This window comes from Bos indicus, chromosome 1, assembly GCF_029378745.1.
Source record: "Bos indicus isolate NIAB-ARS_2022 breed Sahiwal x Tharparkar chromosome 1, NIAB-ARS_B.indTharparkar_mat_pri_1.0, whole genome shotgun sequence".
Taxonomy (NCBI): Eukaryota; Metazoa; Chordata; class Mammalia; order Artiodactyla; family Bovidae; genus Bos; species Bos indicus.
In genome coordinates this window covers 110451158-110477119 of record NC_091760.1, presented here as the reverse complement: position 1 = coordinate 110477119, position 25962 = coordinate 110451158, and the positions used below count along the sequence as shown (strand labels likewise).

Below are 25962 nucleotides of genomic sequence, written 5' to 3'. Positions count from 1 at the left end.
ATTCCAAACTCTAGATTTTTAATTTTTGCTTTTTGGTATTTGGTATCAATTTTGTACCTTTAAGAACCCAATCTTCAGTACCTATTTTTTACTTGGAAGCGAGATTACTGGCTTGACTGCTGTCTCCCCCTTTGGACTCTCCTTTTTCTCCACCAGGTCGCCTGTGTCTCCTCCCTAACCCCTCTCTACTCTACCCAACTCTGTAAATTTCTGTATGTTCCAGACAGTGGAGAACACTTAGGGAACTAATTACTGGCTGGATCTGTCTCTCTCCTTTTCCTTCCCCCCTTTTATCCTCCTGGCCACCTCTGTCTACTTCCTCCCTCTTCTCTTCTCTGTATAACTCGGTGAACATCTCTGAGCTGTCCAGTTGTGGAGTGCACATAAGGAAGTGATTACTGGCTAGCCCGCTCTCTCCTCTATTGATTCCACCTTATCTCATTCAGGTCACCTCTAACTCCCTCCTCCCTCTTCTCTTCTCCATGTAACTCTGTGAACCTCTCTGGGTGTCCCTCACGGTGGAGAAACTTTTCATCTTTAACCTAGATGTTTTATCAATGGTACTGTATAGAAGGAGAAGTTTTGAGACTACTGTAAAAATAAGACTGAAAACCGGAAGCAGGAGGCTTAAGTCCAAACCCTGACTCCAGGGAACTCCTGACTCCAGGGAACATTAATTGACAGAAGCTCATCAAACGCCTCCATACCTACACTGAAACCAAGCACCACACAAGGGCCAACAAGTTCCAGGGCAAGGCATACCAAGCAAATTCTCTAGTAACACAGGAACACAGCCCTGAGCTCCAATATACAGGCTGCCCAAAGTTACTACAAAACCGTAGACATCTCATAACTTATTACTGGACACTTCATTGCACTCCAGAGAGAAGAAATCCAGCTCCACTCACCGGAACACCGACACAAGCTTCCCTAACCAAGAAACCTTGACAAGCCACCTGTGCAAACCCACACAGAGTGAGGAAACTCCACAATAAAGAGAACTCCACAAACTGCCAGAATACAGAAAGGACACCCCAAACTCAGCAATTTAAACAAGATGAAGAGACAGAGGAATTCCCAGCAGGTAAAGGAACAGGATAAATGCCCACCAAACCAAACAAAAGAGGAAGAGATAGGGAATCTACCTGATAAAGAATTCCGAATAATGATAGTGAAAATGATCCAAAATCTTGAAATCAAAATGGAATCACAGGTAAATAGCCTGGAGACAAGGATTGAGAAGATGCAAGAAAGGTTTAACAAGGACCTAGAAGAAATAAAAAAGAGTCAATATATAATGAATAATGCAATAAATGAGATCAAAAACACTCTGGAGGCAACAAATAGTAGAATAACAGAGGCAGAAGATAGGATTAGTGGATTAGAAGATAGAATGGTAGAAATAAATGAATCAGAGAGGAAAAAAGAAAAATGAATTAAAAGAAATAAGGACAATCTCAGAGACCTCCAGGACAACATTAAACACTAAACATTCGAATCATAGGAGTCCCAGAAGAAGAAGAAGACAAAAAGAAAGACCATGAGAAAACACTTGAGGAGATAATAGTTGAAAACTTCCCTAAAATGGGGAAGGAAATAATCACCCAAGTCCAAGAAACCCAGAGAGTCCCAACAGGATAATCCCAAGGCGAAACACCGCAAGACACATATTATTCAAATCAACAAAGATCAAACACAAAGAACAAATATTAAAAGCAGCAAGGGAAAAACAACAAATATCACACAAGGGAATTCCCATAAGGATAACAGCTGATCTTTCAATAGAAACTCTTCAAGCCAGGAGGGAATGGCAAGACATTCTTAAAGTGATGAAAGAAAATAACCTACAGCCCAGATTATTGTACCCAGCAAGGATCTCATTCAAATATGAAGGAGAAATCAAAAGCTTCTCAGACAAGCAAAAGCTGAGAGAATTCAGCACCACCAAACCAGCTGTCCAACAAATACTAAAGGATATTCTCTAGACAGAAAACACAGAAAGGCTGTATAAATTCGAACCCAAAACAATAAAGTAAATGGCAATGGGATCATACTTATCAATAATTACCTTAAACGTAAATGGGTTGAATGCCCCAACCAAAAGACAAAGACTGGCTGAATGGATACAAAAACAAGACCCCTACATATGTTGTCTACAAGAGACCCACCTCAAAACAGGACACATACAGACTGAAAGTGAAGGGCTGGAAAAAGATTTTCCATGCAAATAGAGACCAAAAGAAAGCAGGAGTAGCAATACTCATAGCAGATAAAATAGACTTTAAAACAAAGGCTGTGAAAAGAGACAAAGAAGGTCACTACATAATGATCAAAGGATCAATCCAAGAAGAAGATATAACAATTATAAATATATATGCACCCAACATAGGAGCACCGCAATATGTAAGACAAATGCTAACAAGTATGAAAGGAGAAATTAACAATAACACAATAATAGTGGGAGACTTTAATACCCCACTCACACCTATGGATAGGTCAACTAAACAGAAAATTAACAAGGAAACACAAACTTTAAACGATGCAATAGACCAATTAGAACTAATTGGTATCTATAGGACATTTCATCCCAAAACAATGAATTTCACCTTTTTCTCAAGCACACACGGAACCTTCTCCAGGATAGATCACATCCTGGGCCATGAATCTAGCCTTGGTAAATTCAAAAAAATTGAAATAATTCCAAGCATCTTTTCTGACCACAATGCAGTAAGATTAGATCTCAATTACAAGAGAAAAACTATTAAAAATTCCAACATATGGAGGCTGAACAACACGCTGCTGAATAACCAACAAATCACAGAAGAAATCAAAAAAGAAATCAAAATATGCATAGAAACGAATGAAAATGAAAACACAACAACCCCAAACCTGTGGGACACTGTAAAAACAGTCCTAAGGGGAAAGTTCATAGCAATACAGGCATACCTCAAGAAACAAGAAAAAAGTCAAATAAATAACCTAACTCTACACCTAAAGCAAATAGAAAAGGGAAAAATGAAGAACCCCAGGATTAGTAGAAGGAAAGAAATCTTAAAAATCAGGGCAGAAATAAATGCAAAAGAAACAAAAGAGACCATAGCAAAAATCAACAAAGCCAAAGCTGGTTCTTTGAAAGGATAAACAAAATTGACAAACCATTAGCCAGACTCATCAAGAAACAAAGGGAGAAAAATCAAATCAATAAAATTAGAAATGAAAATGGAGAGATCACAACAGACAACACAGAAATACAAAGGATCATGAGACTACTATCAGCAATTATATGCCAATAAATTGGACAACGTGGAAGAAATGGACAAATTCTTAGAAAAGTACAACTTTCCAAAACTGGACCAGGAAGAAATAGAAAATCTTAACAGACCCATCACAAGCACGGAAATTGAAACTATAATCAGAAATCTTCCAGCAAACAAAAGCCCAGGTCCAGACGGCTTCACAGATGAATTATACCAAAAATTTAGAGAAGAGCTAACACCCATCCTACTCAAACTCTTCCAGAAAATTGCAGAGGAAGGTAAACTTCCACACTCATTCTATGAGGCCACCATCACCCTAATACCAAAACCTGACAAAGATGCCACAAAAAAAGAAAACTACAGGCCAATATCACTGATGAACATAGATGCAAAAATCCTTAACAAAATTCTAGCAATCAGAATCCAACAGCACATTAAAAAGATCATACACCATGACCAAGTGGGCTTTATCCCAGGGATGCAAGGATTCTTCAATATCCGCAAATCAATCAATGTAATACACCACATTAACAAATTGAAAAATAAAAACCATATGATTATCTCAATAGATGCAGAGAAAGCCTTTGACAAAATTCAACATCCATTTATGATAAAATCTCTCCAGAAAGCAGGAATAGAAGGAACATACCTCAACATAATAAAAGCTATATATGACAAACCCACAGCAAACATTATCCTCAATGGTGAAAAATTGAAAGCATTTCCTCTGAAGTCAGAAACAAGACAAGGGTGCCCACTTTCACCATTACTATTCAACATAGTTTTGGAAGTTTTGGCCACAGCAATCAGAGCAGAAAAAGAAATAAAAGGAATCCAAATTGGAAAAGAAGAAGTAAAACTCTCACTGTTTGCAGATGACATGATCCTCTACATAGAAAACCCTAAAGACTCCACCAGAAAATTACTAGAAGTAATCAATGACTAGAGTAAAGTTGCAGGATATAAAATCAACACACAGAAATCCCTTGCATTCCTATACACTAATAATGAGAAAACAGAAAGAGAAATTAAGGAAACAATTCCATTCACCATTGAAATGAAAAGAATAAAATACTTAGGAATATATCTACCTAGAGAAACTAATGACCTATATATAGAAAACTATAAAACACTGATGAAAGAAATCAAAGAGGACACTAATAGATGGAGAAATATACCATGTTCATGGATTGGAAGAATCAATATAGTGAAAATGAGTATACTACCCAAAGCAATCTATAGATTCAATGCAATCCCTATCAAGCTACCAACAGTATTCTTCACAGAGCTAGAACAAATAATTTCACAATTTGTATGGAAGTACAAAAAAACCTTGAACAGCCAAAGCAATCTTGAGAAAGAAAAATGGAAGTGGAGGAATCAACCTGTCTGGCTTCAGGCTCTACTACAAAGCCACAGTCATCAAGACAGTATGGTATGGGCACAAAGACAGAAATACAGATCAATGGAACAAAATAGAAAGCCCAGAGATAAATCCACGCACATATGGACACCTTATCTTTGACAAAGGAGGTAAGAATATACAATGGATTAAAGACAATCTCTTTAACAAGTGGTGCTGGGAAAACTGGTCAACCACTTGTAAAAGAATGAAACTAGAACACTTTCTAACACCATACACAAAAATAAACTCAAAATGGATTAAAGATCTCAACATAAGACCAGAAACTATAAAACTCCTAGAGAAGAACATAGGCAAAACACTCTCTGACATACATCACAGCAGGATCCTCTATGATCCACCTCCCAGAATATTGGAAATAAAAGCAAAAATAAACAAATGGGACCTAATTAAACTTAAAAGCTTCTGCACAACAAAGGAAACTATAAGCAAGGTGAAAAGACAGCCTTCAGAATGGGAGAAAATAATAGCAAATGAAGCAACTGACAAACAACTAATCTCAAAATTATACAAGCAACACCTACAGCTCAATTCCAGAAAAATAAATGACCCAAACAAAAAATGGGCCAAAGAACTAAATAGACATTTCTCCAAAGAAGACATACAGATGGCTAACAAACACATAAAAAGATGCTCAACATCACTCATTATCAGAGAAATGCAAATCAAAACCACTATGAGGTACCACTTCACGCCAGAGTGGCTGTGATCCCAAAGTCTACAAGCAATAAATGCTGGAGAGGGTGTGGAGAAAAAGGAACCCTCTTACACTGTTGGTGGGAATGCAAACTAGTACAGCCACTATGGAGACCAGTGTGGAGATTCCTTAAAAAACTGGAAATAGAACTGCCTTATGATCCAGCAATCCCACTACTGGGCATACACACTGAGGAAACCAGAAGGGAAAGAGACACGTGTACCCCAATGTTCATCACAGCACTGTTTATAATAGACAGGACATGGAAGCAACCTAGATGTCCATCAGCAGATGAATGGATAATAAAGCAGTGGTACATATACACAATGGAGTATTACTTAGCCATTAAAAAGAATACATTTGAATCAGTTCTAATGAGGTGGATGAAATTGGAGCCTATTATACAGAGTGAAGTAAGCCAGAAAGAAAAACACCAATACAGTATACTAACGCATATATATGGAATTTAGAAAGATGGTAACAATAACCCGGTATACGAGACAGCAAAAGAGACACTGATGTATAGAACAGTCTTTTGGACTCTGCGGGAGAGGGAGAGGGTGGGATGATTTGGGAGAATGGCATTGAAACATGTATAATATCATATATGAAACGAGTCGCCAGTCCAGGTTTGATGCACGATACTGGATGCTTGGGGCTAGTGCACTGGGACGACCCAGAGGGATGGTATGGGGAGGGAGGAGGGAGGAGGGTTCTAGATGGGGAACACGTGTATACTGTGGTGGATTCATGTTGATATATGGCAAAACCAATACAATATTGTAAAGTTAAAAAATAAAATAAAATACATTTTAAAAAATTAAAAAAAAGAAAAATAATGAATATATGATGGGCATCAACTTTCTATAGCAGTTAAATGCAACTTAATACATTTAAAAGATGGATGAAACAATTTATTTTAAATCATCTGTACTCACAGTATGCTGGGAATTACAACATTCAGAAGTCAGTCATTAAACTTGTGATGAAAACATTCTAATTTCAATTAAAAATATGCAACAGTGTAAATAGTTACTCAAAATTATTTTAGAAAATATGAGCCAAAAAAAAAAAAAAAGAGAGTTGAGGGAGTTTATTGAACGTAATATTACTATACAGTGTCATTTATGCTATAGTCTTCTCAAAAATAGTTGGAAAATATAATTATTAAAAGGGTACCATTTATAACTTCAGCTAAAAATATAAAATGTTTATAAATTTTTAAAAAGATATATAAGACTCAAGATCCTTGAGTAAAAAATCATAAAACGTTATTAAAAGATATTGTAGAAGATCTAAATAAATGGACAGATACACAATATCTACAGATAAAAAAGATAGTACCATAAAGTTGTTAATTTACTTCAAATTAACCTATAGATATAATAAAATTCCAATCAAGATACTGATAGAATTATTCACGAAACTTGAGAAGCTTATTCAAAATTATTAAAGAACAGAAATGAATCAAAGAAGTTTTAGAGAAAGAGTTTGAGGATACTTGTCCTATTGGATATCAAGAGGTTACAGTAAAAGGCAAGCTATACTTGAGTAAGAGGTGTGCGACATGCACAAAGTGACAAAGATTAATAGAAAGATATACAGAAAACCCCCCTTTAAATTAATAAGAACAGATTCTTCTTAAACCTCAGGAGAAAAATGAAAGAAAAAAAAAAAAGCCCAAACCTTAAGGAAGTACTTTACTGAAAAGGATATTTAAATGCAAATAACAAATAAATACATGAAAAAGTGGTCAGACTCATCAATAATGAAAGTACTGCAGGTTTAAATATCAATCAGACCCTGCTTCACTTAAACGGACAGAAATTTTTTAAATCTGATAAAAGCAAGTATTGACCAGGAAATAAAGCCACTGAGACTCTTAACTGACTGATCAGAGTGTAAATTGGTGAAACCATATTGGAGAGCAATTTGGTGGTTTATCAGAAAATTGAAAGTATATGAAACCCTAAATTTAGTTGTTTCACTACTGATTGTGTACAATAGTTATTAAGCACAGCTGCCAAAATTGTTAATTATAAGAATGCTCACTGTGACACTGTTAGAATAGTGAATATCCATCAAAAGAAGCCTGGGTAAGTAAACTGTGGCATGGTCATGTGATGGAACACTCTATTGCACTGAAAACAAATGAATTGGGACTATACATACTGACATAGATAAACCCCAAGGACATAATATTGAGCCTTATTACATCATTTGTATAAAGTTTAAAACCATGAACTACAATGCTATAAGTCATTTTTGATCCATGCATATGTAGCAAAGAAATAAAAACACATATGGATAAATACCACAACAGGATATTTGTTACCTTAAGAGAGGAAAGGGAGGAGTATTGAAGGGGAAGAGAGAAACATGCAGGTGACAACACTTTTGTTTAATTTCTTAAACTGGGTGATTTTTGTGTACTTAACATTTTTTATTGTTAAAAAAAATGGAAGAGAACTGGAAGGTGGGTAGATCGACTAGGTATGACTAAGCATCAAAGGAAAGGTGGTGTTGAGAGTGTGAGAAGAGGCTAAGTGAACAGGGAGACAGTCTGACCTGAGGAATCTGGAAGGAGAGCCTAGTAGTAGAAGAAATGAATTATTAGGTAAGGGTATTTCAGAAGCGGAAGCTGTGCAGGTGCAGGAGGGCTGAAAGGAGCTACTCCACATTCAAGGTCAGGTGGAGCGACCTCATCCAAGGTAAGGAGCAGCGGCTGCGCTTTGCTGTATCTCTTTAGATACCCCACGTCCAAGGTAAGAGAAACCCAAGTAAGATGGTAGGTGTTGCGAGAGGGCATCGGAGGGCAGACACACAGAAACTATAATCACAGGAAACTAGCCAGTCTGATCACATGGACCACAGCCTTGTCTAACTCAGTGAAACTAAGCCATGCTGTGTGGGGCCACCCAAGACAGGTGGGTCATGGTGGAGAGGTCTGACAAAATGTGGTCCACTGGAGAAGGGAATGGCAAACCACTTCAGTATTCTTGCCTTGAGAACCCTATGAACAGTATGAAAAGGCAAAATGATAGGATACTGAAAGAGGAACTCCCCAGGTCGGTAGGTACCCAATATGCTACAGGAGATCAGTGGAGAAAATAACTCCAGAAAGAATGAAGGGATGGAACCAAAGCAAAAACAATACCCAGCTGTGGATGTGACTGGTGATAGAAGCAAGGTCTGATGCTGTAAAGAGCAATATTGCAGAGGAACCTGGTATGTCAGGTCCATGAATCAAGGCAAATTGGAAGTGGTCAAACAAGAGATGGCAAGAGTGAACGTTGACATTCTAGGAATCAGTGAACTAAAATGGACTGGAATGGGTGAATCTAACTCAGATGACCATTATATCTACTACTGTGGGCAGGAATCCCTTAGAAGAAATGGAGTAGCCATCATGGTCAACAAAAGAGTCTGAAATGCTGTACTTGGATGCAATCTCAAAAACGACAGAATGATCTCTGTTTGTTTCCAAGGCAAACCATTCAATATCACCGTGATCCAAACTTATGCCCCAACCAGTAACACTGAAGAAGCCGATGTTGAATGGTTCTATGAAGACCTACAAGACCTTTTAGAACTAATATCCAAAAAAGATGTCCTTTTCATTATAGGGGACTGGAATGAAAAAGTAGGAAGTCAAGAAACACCTGGGGTAACAGGCAAATTTGGCCTTGGAGTATGGAATGAAGCAGGGCAAAGGCTAATAGAGTTTTGCCAAGAGAACACACTGGTCATAGCAAACACCCTCTTCCAACAACACAAGAGAAGACTCTACACATGGACATCACCAGATGGTCAACACCAAAATCAGACTGATTATATTCTTTGCAACCAAAAATGGAGAAGCTCTATACAGTTAGCAAAAACAAGACCGGGAGCTGACTGTGGCTCAGATCATGCACTCCTTATTGCCAAATTCAGACTTAAATTGAAGAAAGTAGGGGAAACCACTAGACCATTCATGTATGACCTAAATCAAATCCCTTATGATTATACAGTGGAAGTGAGAAATAGATTTAAGGGACTAGATCTGATAGACAGAGTTGCTGATGAACTATGGACGGAGGTTCATGACATTGTACAGGAGACAGGGATCAAGACCATCCCCATGGAAAAGAAATGCAAAAAAGCAAAATGGCTGTCTGGGGAGGCCTTACAAATAGCTGTGAAAAGAAGAGAAGTGAAAAGCAAAGGAGAAAAGGAAATATATTCCCATTTGAATGCAGAGTTCCAAAGAATAGCAAGGAGACATAAGAAAGCCTTCCTCAGTGATCAATGCAAAGAAATAGAGGAAAACAACAGAATGGGAAAGACTAGAGATCTCTTCAAGAAAATTAGAGATACCAAGGGAATATTTCATGCAAAGATGGGCTCGATAAGGGACAGAAATCGTGTGGATCTAACAGAAGCAGAAGATATTAAGAAGAGGTGGCAAGAATACACAGAAGAACTGTACAAAAAAGATCTTCATGACGCAGATAATCATGATGGTGTGATTACTGACCTAGAGCCAGACATCTTGGAATGTGAAGTCAAGTGGGCCTTAGAAAGCATCACTACAAACAAAGCTAGAGGAGGTGATGGAATTCCAGTTGAGCTATTTCAAATCCTGAAAGATGATGCTGTGAAACTGCTGCACTCAATATGCCAGCAAATTTGGAAAACTCAGCAGTGGCCACAGGACTGGAAAAAGTCAGTTTTCATTCCAATCCCAAAGAAGGCAATGCCAAAGAATGCTCAAACTACCATGCAATTGCACTCATCTCACACGCTAGTAAAGTAATGCTCAAAATTCTCCAAGCCAGGCTTCAGCAATATGTGAACCGTGAACTTCCAGATGTTCAAGCTTGTTTTAGGAAACGCAGAGGAACTGGAGATCAAATTGCCAACATCCACTGGATCATGGAAAAAGCAAGAGAGTTCCAGAAAAACATCTATTTCTGCTTTATTGACTATGCCAAAGCCTTTGGCTGTGTGGATCACAATAAACTGTGGAAAATTATGAAAGAGATGGGAATACCAGACCACCTGACCTGCTTTTGAGAAACCTATATGCAGGTCAGGAAGCAACAGTTAGAACTGGACATGGAACAACAGACTGGTTCCAAATAGGAAAAGGAGTACATCAAGGCTGTATATTGTCACCCTGCTTATTTAACTTCTATGCAGAGTACATCATGAGAAACACTGGACTGGAAGAAGCACAAGCTGGAATCAAGATTGCCACGAGAAATGTCAATAACCTCAGATATGCAGATGACACCACCCCTATGGCAGAAAGTGATGAGGAACTAAAAAGCCTCTTGATGAAAGTGAAAGAGGAGAGTGAAAAAATTGGCTTAAAGCTCAACATTCAGAAAACGAAGATCATGGCATCCGGTCCCATCACTTCCTGGGAAATAGATGGGGAATCAGTGGAAACAGTATCAGACTTTATTTTTCTGGGCTCCAAAATCACTGCAGATGGTGACTGCAGCCATGAAATTAAAAGACGCTTACTCCTTGGAAGGAAAGTTATGACCAACCTAGACAGCATATTGAAAAGCAGAGACATTACTTTGCCAACAAAGGTCTGCCTAGTCAAGGCTATGGTTTTTCCAGTGGTCATGTATGGATGTGAGAGTTGGACTGTGAAGAAGGCTGAGCACCGAAGAATTGATGCTTTTGAACTGTGGTGTTGGAGAAGACTCTTGAGAGTCCCTTGGACTGCAAGGAGATCCAACCAGTCCATTCTAAAGGATACCAGTCCTGGGTGTTCATTGGAAGGACTGATGCTAAAGCTGAAACTCCAATACTTTGGCCACCTCATGTGAAGAGTTGACTGACTGGAAAAGACTATGATGCTGGGAGGGATTGGGGGCAGGAGGAGAAGGGGACGACAGAGGATGAGATGGCTGGATGGCATCACCGTTCGATGCACATCAGTTTGGGTGAACTCCGGGAGTTGGTGATGGCCAGGGAGGCCTCTCATGCTGCGATTCTTGGGGTCGCAAAGAGTCGGACACAACTGAGCAACTGAACTGAACTGATTCCAGAAAGTACTTGAAATGAAAAGATAAAACTTAAAGGCATGTTTGGGAACTTAGAATTCTGAATAAGTCATTTTCTCAAAGCAAGCCTAAAGATAAAATATTTTCCAGCTCTGTTTTGGAGTAACTGATGCATGGACTGCAGATCAGAATCTAGTCATTTTGATTCTTTTGTGAGTGACTTTGGGGGAAGGACTAAAGGCTTGCTTGCTAAACGTCTAGATTATACAAAGCTGGGGATGGTAACTAATGTACTGGACAGAATCATGTTTGTTTGTTTTTTTTCTTTAATTTGGCCACATTACTCACCATGTTGGATCCTAGTTCCCTGAGTAGGGATCAAACCTGGACCCTTGACAGTGAAAGTAGAGTCCTAACCACTGGACAACCAGGAAATTCCCAGAATCATAGTTTTTTCAAAGGTATAGCTATTCTAAAATGAGATAAGAATATTATTTCAATGGTTTAAAATGTGGCATAATATACTTAACATTTTTTCAAGTTATCTAATTTCAAGTCTTGATTCAACCTGAGGTTCTCGGCATATCACAGGATAAATGTGGCCAACTGCACCATGCTACTATTGAAAAGAAGCTTTAGAAACAAAATATCTGACTAGTATGAGCAACTATTTCAAACAATTGGTTCAAGTAGTAGGCAATGATAAATTACAATAATAAATATAAAAGATTCCAGGAGAGGGTACTCAGAATGCTGAGAATGTAGACAATCTTTGGGAGCTACAATGAGGCAGTCTCCAAGAATCTGGAAGAGGTTGCCCTATGAGGATTAGACAAACAACCCTGAAGGCTAACCCAAGGCACAACCTGTACATGGGTGACTTTACAGTTGAGTTACATACAATCTCAGGGAGGTAGGGCTAAAATATGGGTTAAAATACAGGAGGAAAAAGCCTAGTCAGTAACAGAGACAGACTGAGTAAACAGACTTAGCGAGAACAGCATGGAACACACAAGAATTCTGATGGACGTGAGTTATACTTTTCATTATAAATCACTAAGTCAGCATTCTATTTTATATTTCTGACAGCATGATTTAAATAGCATTTCTCATGTACTGACAAAATTGTGTTTTCAGACCAGAGACTGGTGTAACTTTTCTCTGCTACAGAGCCTTCCTTTGTCAGGGGAAAATATAAGGACAGTAAGGATAGTCAACTGGGAAGATAGAAGCCAGAGGTGAGACTTGATACCTACCTGCATATGTTTAAAGTTCTTCTTGTAGCAACAGAAGTTTAATTCTCTTGATTGTTAAGGGCAGACACCAGACTAAAGGATAATGGACAGAAAATATTTATAAAGAGAGAGATTTTATTAGACTAAAAGGAAGAACACACTAACAATTTCACCTTCCAACAGTAGAACAAGCTATCTCGTTGTTAGGATTCTTTGATGATAAACAGCAGAAAAAACCTGGATAACTGAAGCAAAATAAATAAAATAGTTAAAATATAAGAGGTGGCTGACAGATCTCAAGGGGAATTTGTAGTACTTAGCCTTAGAAAGGCAATGACTGAGGCAGCTATAGTCACAGAAGGGTAGAAAGTGAGGACTGTCTCTTTGGAATACCATCATCATAATAACTCACCCTTTGCTAATTTCTTTCCTAGAATCACTGGGAAAGAAAATCTGATTGGCATATCTTGGGTCAGGTGTTCCTCACTCCTGCTTTCCCCATTCCCTGGCAGAGGGCAAGGTAGAGAACCTTGATTCAAGACCCCATCAAGGAAGGGTTCATGCAATGGAAAGGGACAATTTACTAAAGGAAAATGGAGGAGCAGGAAAAAAAAGTCAGAAACATAGCATGTTCTCATCATTGCATAGAAGGAGAGGCCATCTGGTTGTCAAGAATCCTAAAGAAGGGATTTCTGTGCTGGAAGGAAGTTGGAAAAGACAGTTTAGAAGGTCCCTTTCAGTTTTATGTTTATAAAGAGGAACTGATGCGAAGAACTGATTCATTTGAAAAGACCCTATTGCTGGGAAAGAATGAAGGTGGGAGAAGAAGGGGACAACAGAGGATGAGATGGTTGGATGGCATCACTGATTCAATGGACATGAGTTTGAGTAAACTCTGGGAGTTGATGATGGACAGAGAGGCCTGGCGTGCTGCAGTCCATGCAGTCGCCAAAGAGTTGGACACAACTGAGCGACTGAACTGAACTGAGAGGTGGAACTGATTACTGAGATGCAAGGTCATTAGTAAAGGTCTAAGAAGGAATATTTAGTGGGTCTTGGTTATAAGGGAAGGATGGGATGCAGCTACAAGAAGAAACCACAGAGTAGGTACTGTGGTTCAAGGCTCTAATTGCTGGTATTAGTCACTGAATATCACAGTCACTGAGACATCATGGAAAGGGCATGAACAATGGAAAGACATGTAACAAAATCTGGCTTGGGAAATTTAAGCTGGTAATTGTTAGTAGATTGAACTAGAGAAAGGCAAGGCCAAAGGCAGGGAAAGGAGAGAGTGAGAGAAAGAAGTTAAGAATGACTCCACGTTTCAAACCTGGAGATCTCGTAAAAAGGTAGTATAAATGGAAGAAAGGTGATAACTTCTAATTTAGATATATTGAATTTGATGTGATGGATATCAATTAGTATGAGCTTGAAGTTTAGCAAGAGATCCGAAGGCTGAAACATAGATCTGGGATTCCCCCATATAGAGATCGCACTTGAGGATGTATGAATAGATGACTTTCTATAAGAACGGACTATAATGCAAAAGGGTAATTGAGTCTTTTTGGAAAGAAGCAATCACTAAGAACTAGACACACTAGAAATTGTTTCAGGAACAATGGAACTTGACCTGGCTTTTAAAGGAATGGAGGAGGGAAGGAATGCTAACAGTGACATATTTGTAAGTAGAATCGATGAGCAACTTAAAAACTGGATTGATCAACATGATCCCTGCATTTAAAAACTGGATTGATCTGCATGATCAAAACTCTCTTTAAAAAATTGATTCTTTTCTTCCTGCCACTTATCTACTCTTTGCCACAATTGTGTGTGTGTCTGTGTGTGCTCAGTTTGTGTCTGACTCTTTGCAACTGCATGGACTATAGCCCACGAGACTTCTCTGTCCATGGGATTTTTCAGGCAATAATACTGGACTGGGTTGCCATTTCCTACTCTAGGAGATCCAATTCAGGATCAAACCTGTGTCTCCTGCATTAGCAGGTGGATTCTTTACCAACGGTGCCACTTGGTACAGACAGAGAATGGAAGAAACAGGGTGTGACAGAAGTTAGTAAATGAGGATCGCAGGAGAACTGCTAGCTCTCCAGACCTACTGGTCTGGTTGGGATGCTGAGTGGAGGGCTTAAAGGATGAACAATGCTCCTGAAGACAAAGGAGGTACTAGCCTTAATGGTTAAAAGTGGGGACACATAATAGAACTCACCAGTCCTAAAATTCTGAATTTGTCATCTGTGAGACAAAGCAACTCATGAAGAAACAAAAGAAATCGCTGACACTAGTGACCTCTAGTGGAAATAGGCTTCAGGGAAATACAGATACAGATAGGTATGTGTATACACATGCATATACATATTTTCTATTAGATGAAATCAGTAGTATAGTCAGCCAATTTATTTCCAGAGGAATGTGACGGAAGGGGTTGCTGAAAATAGCATGCACATCCTACTCAGAAAGTGGAAATGTACCAGAGAAATGCTTTGTTATTTTTTTTGAGTCAGACTAAGTTGATTAATTTTCTGGACACATAATTGCTGTCAAAGATGTTACCTGAAAAAAGAAGACTGTTTAGGCAATGACTTCACTGGTCCCTGGGGGGACTTGGCATGTTAATGGCAGCCAAAAAGAGAACACGCTGACAGATTTGAGGAGGAAGCTGCACTGGTTGCTGTTATGCCTTTTAAAACATCTTTTCATTATGACATGGAAGAAAGCTGTTATCTCTGAAATATGTCCATATTTGCTATTCAGTATTTTATGGCTCAAGTCCAGTCTCTTTCCTTTGCCTGGCACATGTTTGTGCCAAGTGTTGGGAAAAGCTGTTAAGCTGAGAGGATGGGAGGGGACACTAGGTGGTCTTGGCCTTTGAAATGGGACCAATCTCTAAGCACAACCAAGAAGGTCAACATCAAGCCACCTTGGGCACTCTGCATCCAGTCTCTTTGAAACATGCTTTCCGGATACATAATCCTGACATTGACGAGAAGTGAAAGAATGGGAGGGTTGATGGAGATTTTAAATTTGTCTGATCATGACTGGGGTCTAATAATGGGTGAGTTGAATTAAATGGGGGGAGTATAGAAAAAAGAGCAAGGAGAAGGTTTAAAAAAAATGGAGGTTATATGAAAGTAAACAGAATCAGCATTATTAAGCCCTGGGCAACTGTCACTTCTGGCAGTAGAGTGATGGTTATCCTTGTCTCCTGTTGCCTACATGGCAGGAGGTGTCATCTTGCCTTCTTTCATTATTCAGCTCCCACCCAACACCCTGCATTGTTTACTGATGCTCTTGTGCAGCTTTGTGGGTCTGCTTTTCCTCAGATTTGCTCCCTCTCATCTCTGTGTCATCTCAAGGATACAGAAACAACCTTTAGACAATCCTTTTTTTTTTTTTTTTTCCTTTGAAAATTCCACTCTGGCCTGCAATTTCCAGAGTTCTGGTCTCCATGGATGGACAAAAGGTAGTCTGACTGCCCCCTCCCCCTCAAGTCAAAGACTTCCCTGGTGTTATTTCTTAGATGCCAACTAAACCACAGGGCAGAGTTAAGAGAGACCAACCTGAGTGGTCCTTCCTCTTTCCTCTGCAAAGATCTTTTCCCCCAGAATATATACAATCATTTAGCTCCAGAATAGATTGTTTCAGGGATCTAGTCTATAAGCTAGTTGACTTACTGAAGATGAGCTAATGATTTTGATTTGCTCCAAAGCTTCTGTCAGGCTGTCTTCAATCTCAGAGTCCTCTAAGGAGAAGAGGTCTCCAGCTCGCGAAAGGTCTTTTTGTCCCAAGACCAGTCTGAAGAGTTGATGCATGCTGAGAGGTTTGATGATCAGTGGACTGCCTGCAGGCCCAGGGCCATGCATCTCAGTCAGCAGAGGTTAGTGAGACCAAAACATGTGGCAGGCCATAGATTTCATATACCTCTAAAGGTCATTCTTCTCCAGACTTTGAGGGTTTTTTTTTTGACACTCTCTGCAAGAGAAACAAATGACACAAGACAGCCATTAGTTGAATGTCATGAGCTCAGAATGTGAACTTGGTGCCCAGAAGAGAGAGAGGAAAAGAAAAAAACATTTGGAAATGTGCATGGAACAACAGATTTTGGCTTGATGACCTTCAAAAGAACTCTTTTCTTATTTTGTCTCAAAAAGCCATGTCAAAGATGATTCTATTTTTCCAGAATTTAATTTGATCCTTTAAGAGCAGCTTTTTAAGAACCTACTTTTCTCCTTTCTATATCCTTTTCCTTCTCTTCCTGCCACAAGGAAACAAGTGGACCAGCAACAAATATGCCCAATACTTGCCAGATTTCCTCAAATAGATTCTGATGGAAACCAAACAGAAAAGGGCAATGAAAGGAAAAGAGAACACAGGAAACACCTTTTAGACCCAATACCTGTTTCCTGGATGTGGAAACTGATGCCTAACTTAACTTTATTGGCTGGGCTTCAGTGCTATATTGATAACAGAAACTTCCTGAACCTCAACCCAGAAGGTGATCTCAATCCTCAGTTCTTATGTACTCTCTAAACGAATGGCAGTGAAATAAAGAATTCTGCCTGGGAGTGTGACACGAGATAAATCTCTACAGAACATGAGCATGAACTTGAACACAGAGCTTGAAGGTGAGAATATTGCAATGAAGGCTGAAAAGGAAGGGTCTGGGGATCTGGCAACCCTCCCTCTGTCCCCACAGTTGAAATAATAAAGTCCCACTGTAGTCTCTACTCAGTTAACAGCCCACAGAGATTAAGGTAATGGTACCAAATAAATAACTGATTATTCTCATCAGCTTCCTTCTGGGCTTCATAAAACCACAGATCATTTGCACTAGCGGAGACCTGAGCAACCATTTCAGAGCCAGGGAAGTTTAAGACTTCTTCAAGACCCCTGGTAGCTGTGGCAGTACTGTTCTGATCTCAGGTCAGTGGGCTCTCCTGCACTTTACATGAGAATGGAGCCACCTCATACATACAGGTAACTTAAAAATGCCACCACGTGTTCAGAGAGTGAGAGCTGAGAGTGATTTATGTAACATAAGCAGCAGGCAGTTCTGCCCAGCATTTCAGGCTGAATGTGGTCCCCAGAACAAGCGTGAAAAGGAGTGTCTGCTGCTCCCTTGGGTGTCTCAGACCTTCCCCTGAGCTATCACTGAGACAGCATTTCTTGGTGCTGAATGCAGTTTTCAAGTTTAAAGATACATACCTTCCATATCTCTAAATGCAAGCCAAATCCTTCATCGGGCACTTAACAAAGAAACTATCAGTAGTATTCCAAATGGTGCAACTCATAGGCCACTGAAGAGATTTCAAGGATAGTATTGTGTACATGCAAATTTTGCACTATCTACCAGCTTCAGAAAAATTTAGGAAGTATTGTTGTTGTTTAGCTGCTAAGTTGTGTCTGACTCTTTTGCAACCCCATGGACTGTAACCCACCAGGCTTCGCTGTCCATGGGATTTCCCAGGCAAGAATACTGGAATGGGTTGCTCTTCCCTTCTCCATAGAAAGTATAGAGTGTCACTTTTCTAAAATGAGGCCCAATATTTAGATATATTTGTCTATATGCCAGGCCCTCGATACTTTGTAAACACTAATTCATTTAATCCTCATAACAATGCTATGAGGATATGTCATTCCTATTTTATAGATGAGGTATGTATGCATGTATATAAAAGTCGCTCAGTCGTGTCTGACTCTTTGTGACCCCATGGACTATACAGTCCATGGAATTCTCCAGACCAGAATACTGGGGTGGGTAGCCTTTCCCTTCTCTAAGGAATCTTCCCAACCCAGGGATCAAACCCAGGTCTCCAGCATTGTAGGCAGATTCTTTACCAGCTGAGCCACAAAGGAAGCCCATAGATGAGGAACTCAAGGCATTAAATAACTTGTCCAAGATACAGAGCTAGGAGACTGGAGAGTTGGGATTTGGACCCAGACTCCAGAGCTAGGCTTCCAGTTTATAACCACCCTGGACTGATGATGACACGTAAGGCTCCATGTGAGGCAACTCTTAGGAATAGAGAGCATTGTTAACATTTAAGGATAAAGATATGGGTAGAGTCATAAAGCAAGAAAATGAATTCCTCTTCCCTCCTACACTGACCCTGCATCCTTGTCCATATATACCCTGGGATTTAGGGCAATCAAAGAGCAGAAATGTGACAAGGAAGAGGGGCTTCGAGGATGAGAAAAGAACAAGAGCAGTGGGAAGATTTCAGGGGCTGGTGTGAGCAGAGAATGAGGCTCCTACAAAGTATTTTGTGCTGGGCTGTGCTAAGTCGCTTTGGTCATGTCTCATTCTTTGCGACTGTATGGACCGTAGCCCACCACGCTCTTCTGTTCACAGGATTCTCCAGGCAAGGGTACTGGAGCGGGTTGCGATGCTCTCCTCCAGGGGTTCTTCCTGACCCGGATCAAACCAGTGTCTCTCACATCACCTACGTTGGTGGGTGGGTTCTTTACCTCTAACACCACCTGGGAAGCCCACAAAGTCCTTTGCACCCTGGTAAATGTGAAAGGGTGAATTGCAGTATCTACAAGAAAAATTAAGGTGATGTTTTCCTGGATTTGCCCCTGCTCTCCCTATCCCCCAGCCTCAGACATGTGCAATGACAGTGTCTCCGTGAAATAATATTCAGGAAAGTAAGACACTGGATGGAAATTACTTCATCTTGACCAGTCAGCTCGTTGGTCAATATCAGGCACTTCCAGCAGCAGATTCAGCTGCCCCAGACATAGCAGAGCTGAAGCTCTGAGAAGAAGCAGAAATACGTGCTGGAGAACCACAGGGTTCATCTGGGTTCCTTCTTTTTTTTTTCACACCTGCAGTGACACCTGGTGTGGAGCCCCACACTCATGCTTCCAATTGTGTGTCTGCCATGTCCAACATCATTTTCAACACACAGCTGTACATGAAGACATTCACACATCCAGGGGTGAGGGAGTGAGAGAGGAGACTTGTACCAAACATTCTACATTATAAGGATGACCGAGAAAAAAGTCCCCTAAGACTACAAAGGAAGTTTGGGGAAGTATGAGGGAGAGCGATATCTCCTAGGGCAAAATAATAAGGAAATGGCTATGTGCAGGAAATGGTGTTTAGCCAAAACTTTTAGGAGAGGTGTCCTTCAATGCATGTGTGCCCAGTGCACACTGGGTCACCTACTTGTGTGGGGACCCAGACTGAAGTTCTAGCTCAGCTACTCAATAGTTGTTGGGCCTTTGCTTCATGCTCTACCTTTCCCAAGCCTCAGTTTTCTCATCCGCAAAATGGGTCCAAGGCACACGGAATCTATCTTATCTTTTTTAAGATCAAAACAGACAACACACAAAAAAGCACTTTGTAAAAGAATGACACCACCAGCTGGTGTTCAGCGGGTGTTTACCATGAGTCAGGCACTACTCTAAGAGCTTCCCAAATAATGAGTCACTGAATTCTCAGGACAATTTCATGTGACGAGAAACTGATGTTAAGAGATGAAAACAAGCAGTCCAGGGGGATCTGCTGAGTAAGTTGCAGAGCCAGGATTGAAAGCAGTTGATCTCCCAGGACAAAGCCCTCTCAGGACTGAGTACAGGTGCATACATGACTGTATATGATAATTACTGAGCTGCCTCCCTTCCCATCCATCCTCATCTAAAGAGTGGCCTGCATCCAGTCTGCCCTTTCCTGGACAAGAATCAACAAGGCATGTTATTTATCTTTCAGCAGCTCTGGTCAGTGTTTTGTTCAGGTGTGTAGCTTTTCTAACTGCTCTCTTTGCAACACCCCAGAGGGTTAGAGCCAAATCAAAATTTACCTCATCTTCTGGGAAACTTCCTACTCTTCTGAATGTCATAGTCCTGTGACCTCTCTGTATGTGGATGTATGCACCTGCCGTACACACACAGAAGCATGTGTATATACACACACTAGGACACTTCCTCTGTACCAAGTTCTTTGCTGGACACTTTCTTCTCAGATCTTCCATCAACCTTGCAGGTAGATACTATTACCAAAGAGGAAACAGGACTGGTGAGGTTAAATATCATGCCCCAGGTGACAGAGCCAAGATTCACATCCAAGTAGGTCAGGCTCCAAATCTGGTACTTTCTGTATTACAAAAACTGGCTTACAAAATTCCTTTTTATCCCCGGCTTTGGCTCTCCTAAATTCTTTCCCTAATCTTTAATAAGAGACCCTAATCTGAAACCCGAGTTCTCATTATTCGGTCTACATTTCTTAAGCGGGTGTTGGCTGACAAATGGGGTTTCTGTATGGAGAAATACAACCCCGCAAAGAGAAATGTTTCTGCACCATGGGGGACACATTTCCGGGGATCCCAGCTGTCCCCCGCAACGCGCTTTACCTGCGTGCTACTCCTCAAAGGGGCCCTTGAGGGTACTCAGCGATCTATTTTGAGGCTGGGTGGGCATCGGAGTCCGAGGGCACCGCAAGTGGAATCCACTCAGCTCAGTGAACCTGAAGTTGTTCATTGTGGCGCCGGGCGGAAGAATTCTAGGAATGCAGCCCGATATGCCACCGGCAGCTCCGGAGTGGTCAGGTGACAGGCTGCGCCTCACCCAGTGGAGAGTTACCTCTGAGTCAAAGGCTCTGTTTCCTGGGGTGAAACAGCCCGCTCCGGTAAAGCCGAGTTGTTTTTAACAGCGAAAACAAAACTGCCTCTGTTCATGGAAATCTATACTTTGCCTGAGAAGAATGGAGGGAAAGAAAAGCTATGCAGAGAACATGGCTTCAGTAAGAACTCAAACAGGTGAATGGTGTGCCCACTGGGGGCCCTTTCTCAACCTCCGGAAGTGGGTAGAATTGGCAGTTTAATTAACACTTCCCTGCCCCTTGAGATGTCCCACACAGAGTTTGAAAAGCTGAGTGTTTGTCCAGGATGAGCCACAGCTCTTAAAGAAGTCATCTCTTGTTCTGGCTCTAGATTAACTTTGTTGAAACTTTCAGAATGCAGGAAGTTGCTAATAAACAGAACAGACTTACTCAACAAAGATGTATACTATACCCTCACTCCCTTTTCTCCCATTTTATTTGCTGGAAGGTTCTTGGACCAGACATATAAGACTGGTATTAATACTTTAAACACTACGGCAATACTCCAGTTCAGTTCAGTTCAGTCACTCAGTAGTGTCAGACTCTGCGACCCCATGGACTGCAGCACGCCAGGCTTCCCTGTCCATCACCGACTCCTGCAGCTTGCTGAAACTCATGTCCATCCAGTCATTGATCCCATCCAAACATCTCATCCTCTGTCGTCCCCTTCTCCTGCTTTCTATCTTTCCCAGCATCCGGGTCTTTTCCAATGAGTCAGTTCTTCCAATCAGGTGGCCAAATTATTGGAGCTTCAGCTTCAGCATCAGTCCTTCCAACAAATATTCAGGATTGATTTCCTTTAGGATTGACTGGTTTGATCTTGCAGTCCAAGGGACTCTCAAGAGTCTTCTCCAACAACACAATTCAAAAGCATCAATTCTTTGGTGCTTTCTTTATAGTCCAACTCTCAGAACATGCTTATCCTGTTTCATCTATTGATACTCCAGAAGAGAAAAAGGTACTGAAACCCTTTCTTACTGTTTCAAAAGTTAATGATTCATTTAAAAAACGTATGTTTCAAGCTATATTATTCTCTCCCCCTAGCTTCCTATAGTAGGTCTGTTCATCCCATCAAGTCATCTATCTGTTGGCAAAGTACACAAAAAGTTGTGACCTGCATGACCACCAAGATGTGGACACTGTGGGTGTCTCCCCAGGAGAACTACCCACAAAGGTGTGCACTCAGGGTGGCCACACACCTGCCACTGAACCAGATCCTATGCTTCAGGAGGATGGCCTCAAAAATCTTCCTAAACACTTGGTGATCAATCATATTTTTATACCATCCATACCTGGAGGACTGTCCCCTTGAAGAGTTTATAAAAATAGAGAACCCAAACATCCATGAATAGATGTATTTTCTCATTGATGGCTTTCTGGCTTATAGATACTGATGAAGTATCTCTATTCTATTCTCTTTTAATGGAATAGATTATATTTCTTTAATCTTCCCTCTTCTTTATCCTCTATTCATTATTCATGGTACTTATCACTAGTTTTTATTCAATTTTCTTTTAGTTTTAAATGAGCTTAGGGTACAGAGTTGGACACAGTGTGAGAATGCAGTAAGAAGAGCAGAGAGGAGTGGCGGGGGAAACCTGAACACATCTGGATTCAGCTATGCCATTACCTGCAGTATAAACCTGGTCACACTACTCAACCTCCCTGAGCCTCAGGTTCCTTATTTACACCTGAGAATGGTGATGTGGGTTGTTGAGAGTTTAAAGAGATTATATAAAGCATTTAACACAGACCTGGCATATAGCAACCATACAAATAGTGACAGCAATCATATCTTTAATAATATAATAATTTTTGTAGGTCATTCTCCTGTTAATGCATCCCCATGTCATACCTTTTAAATACTAACAATGACTCTGCTGCTACCTAAGATTAAATTCACAGCATTAGAGATGCCTAGATCTTTTCCATTTGTGTTTTATTTATATCCTAGTTGTAGTCTCTCATAGTCTTAAATCGGGGTAGTTCATGCACTGTCTTACAAATGTCCTTGTTGATTTCTTCAGAAACAATTTCTCTCTGGAGAAACAGCCTTACTGTGACCCTACCCCCAACACGGCCAAACAGTGAGAGTGAATTTTTTCACAGGGTGTAAAGGGACTGAAATACAATGTATCTCAGACATTTTTTTGGCCAGGTAATCCAAATACCTGCACTTTCTACGTAAGCACAGTGCTCACTTCCATGTTTATTAGGGAGGAGGGAGTGTATTATTCCCTCCAGGGCACTATAGGGAAAAGTTCTTTATGACTTTTCAAGGTGACCTACACCAAATGGGCACTAATAAGACATTGCTGGTTTACTCTATTATGCATGTGTGTGTGTGTGTGTGTGTGTGTGTGTGTGTGTGTGCGTGCATGCACACGTGTGCATGCAGGCACACTCAGTTGCTCAGTTGTGGACACTCTTTCTGAGTCCATGGAGTGGTATCCCAATAGTTGGGCTATTAAGTGTTCTGGTTCAAGTGTGATTTCATTTAGCAGAATCTACTAATGACACACCCGAACCAGAAGACAATGGCCTGACTATTGGAATGCCACTTTGGGAGGATTTCAATAAACATAACTATCTCAGGAAGCCCGTTTATTCTGAAAAAATTAGCTTCTAGCTTCCAACTCCAGGTTAGGATGTTCTCCGGTTTTGTCACCTCAGAAAATGCTATAATAGCAATATTTACTTACATTATGCTTCGGGGATCAAAAAATTATCATTTTATTTACTTGTGTTTAAAATACCCACTGACTAACTTAGACCCATTTGGGTTCTAGAAACTTTCAATAAAGTTCTCAGATTTGCCCTTGAAAGAAAGGATTAAAGATTCTTTTCAAGGAGCATCTTTTTCACACAGTGTGAAAGCGTTACAGGCGTTCCCATGGGAATGGGCCGCATACATTTCAGCCCTTCCCACAAGATGTCTATTGTTCCCTGGACGTCTCTGGGCTCCCAATGCTGCGACATGTTGCTATACTTCACTCCTACTGAAAGCCTCTGCGGCTGGGTTATTCTACATGATGCTAAAGGACTCAGCCCTTGGTGTTTTTGCTAGAACTCATACAGTCTAAGTGTGTAGCAGGCTTGTTATCATACGCATACACAAACAACAGGTTTGATGCCCTGTTTAGGCAAGAGCTCAAAAAAATTTACTTAATTTTGAACATGTATTGCAACTTATGAGAACACACATATTAATAGATAGGAAACATTTCTCTTCATCAGGAGTGAGGGAAAGATCTAATGAACTTTCTAGACCAAGAATTTGTAATCTGTCATAATGGTTTCATGGGGTATCAATTTTCATTTATAAATTCTGACTTCGTAAGACATATGTGCTCTGGAATTGATACAAATCTCACCAAAAATTTTTAATTCCCATTTTCTGGGTTTGTTTTACAAGAAAACATACCCAGAGTTGCAAATTACAAGGAAAATTCAATGTTAAATGTATCTCTATTTACATTTAAATGTCATACATTAAACAACTGCATGACCAATTCAAATAATGCCCTAAGTATGTTTTTTTCTAGTTTTTAAATTGAAAACATACATAAATATCATGGAATTCAGCTGTTGAGTACTACAGCAATTTAAGTATGTATTTGAAAAAGAAAAAAGTGGCCAGATTTAGTTATGATTTGTAAGGTGCCTGAATTATCAAGGGAAAAAAATTACAGCAACAGCAAACAATAATGGTGAGTGTCCAAACTAGTGACTGTAATGATACTACTGACTTTTCTTTGCAAAGCATAGGCAGGATCAGTTTCTTTGCTGGTTGCAAAATGTTTCTTGAGGTAAATAAAAATATGAAATAGAAATAAGCCCAAACTCTGATGGAGTAAAACAAAATGCACCTTCTGTGAGTCTAGAAGCACAGTTTTCTGCTCTAGAGGCCTAGAGACACGTTTTAATAATCCACAGAGAGGTGGCTTTTTTTTCCCCATAATAACTAAAAAGTATGCATACATGGCTAGACACACAACTCCCAAATGCGCTTTATCTGCATAATCAGCCAGCCCCTGAAAGTTTCTCTGCCCTAATCCCGCAGCCCACCCTTTGCCTCACTGCAGCTTCTGACATTTACTTTAATTAGCTTTTGTTTTTGCTGAACAAAAGGACAGGAAAAAAGACAGCCATACCTCTTAGCACAGGAAATTCTGGCCATCATAGGAAATAGAGGGCAAAATGCTTGATCCCAAGAGCAATTCTCGGGGAAGCCACAGCCATGCTCAGAAGCAGCCAGTCGCCCCTGCCCGGCTCTGTATGTCGGTAGCAGCGGCGCTTGCCTGCTCTGCTTGTCAAGCCCAAGGTACACTTGATTCCCTCCCCTGGACTCACCATGCTGAATTGAGCAAATGAGTAACTTCTCCTCCCTCTCTCAGACTTCTGCTTACTGCTAACAACTGGCACAAAGTTTCACTTATTTCTACAGTAGATTTACAGAAGCCTCTCTGAGCAGATTCGTAGTTTGAAAGAACTAGAAGATTTGCCCAACAACCAGTAATTTAGGTTCAGTTAATGAATAACTCACTTTAAGGAATCAAGGAAGTTTTAGGTCAATATCAGATGTGGGGCCTTTTATCAGGCAGGCATCAGTGAAAAGGTTTGGGGAGGGATGGAGGAAGGAATGTAGCAGAATAAGATAGTATTTAAGCCAAATATGATAAAAGAAAAATACCATAAGAGAAGGAAAATAACTAGCCTGAGTGAATA

The 25962-nt window shown here is 40.3% G+C and overlaps 1 protein-coding gene across 5 annotated transcripts in view; it reads right to left on the bottom strand.

The window, feature by feature from the left end:
- VEPH1 (ventricular zone expressed PH domain containing 1) overlaps positions 1 to 25710 on the bottom strand; it is a 277419-nt gene extending 251709 nt beyond the window's left edge. Inside the window, exons 1-2 of one of the 5 annotated variants that reach the window (XM_070792573.1) lie at positions 25588 to 25710; positions 16307 to 16604 (exon numbers count right to left, since the gene is read on the bottom strand). In XM_070792573.1, coding sequence (XP_070648674.1) covers positions 16307 to 16495 — 189 coding nt within the window. In that variant the 5' untranslated portion in view covers positions 16496 to 16604; positions 25588 to 25710. Of the gene's footprint in view, positions 1 to 16306; positions 16605 to 20986; positions 21556 to 25388; positions 25514 to 25587 lie in introns of those variants that run through there. The other 4 variants (XM_070792568.1, XM_070792579.1, XM_070792565.1 and 1 more) reach the window with 4 other exon arrangements.
- Between the last annotated feature and the right edge of the window lie 252 nt (positions 25711 to 25962).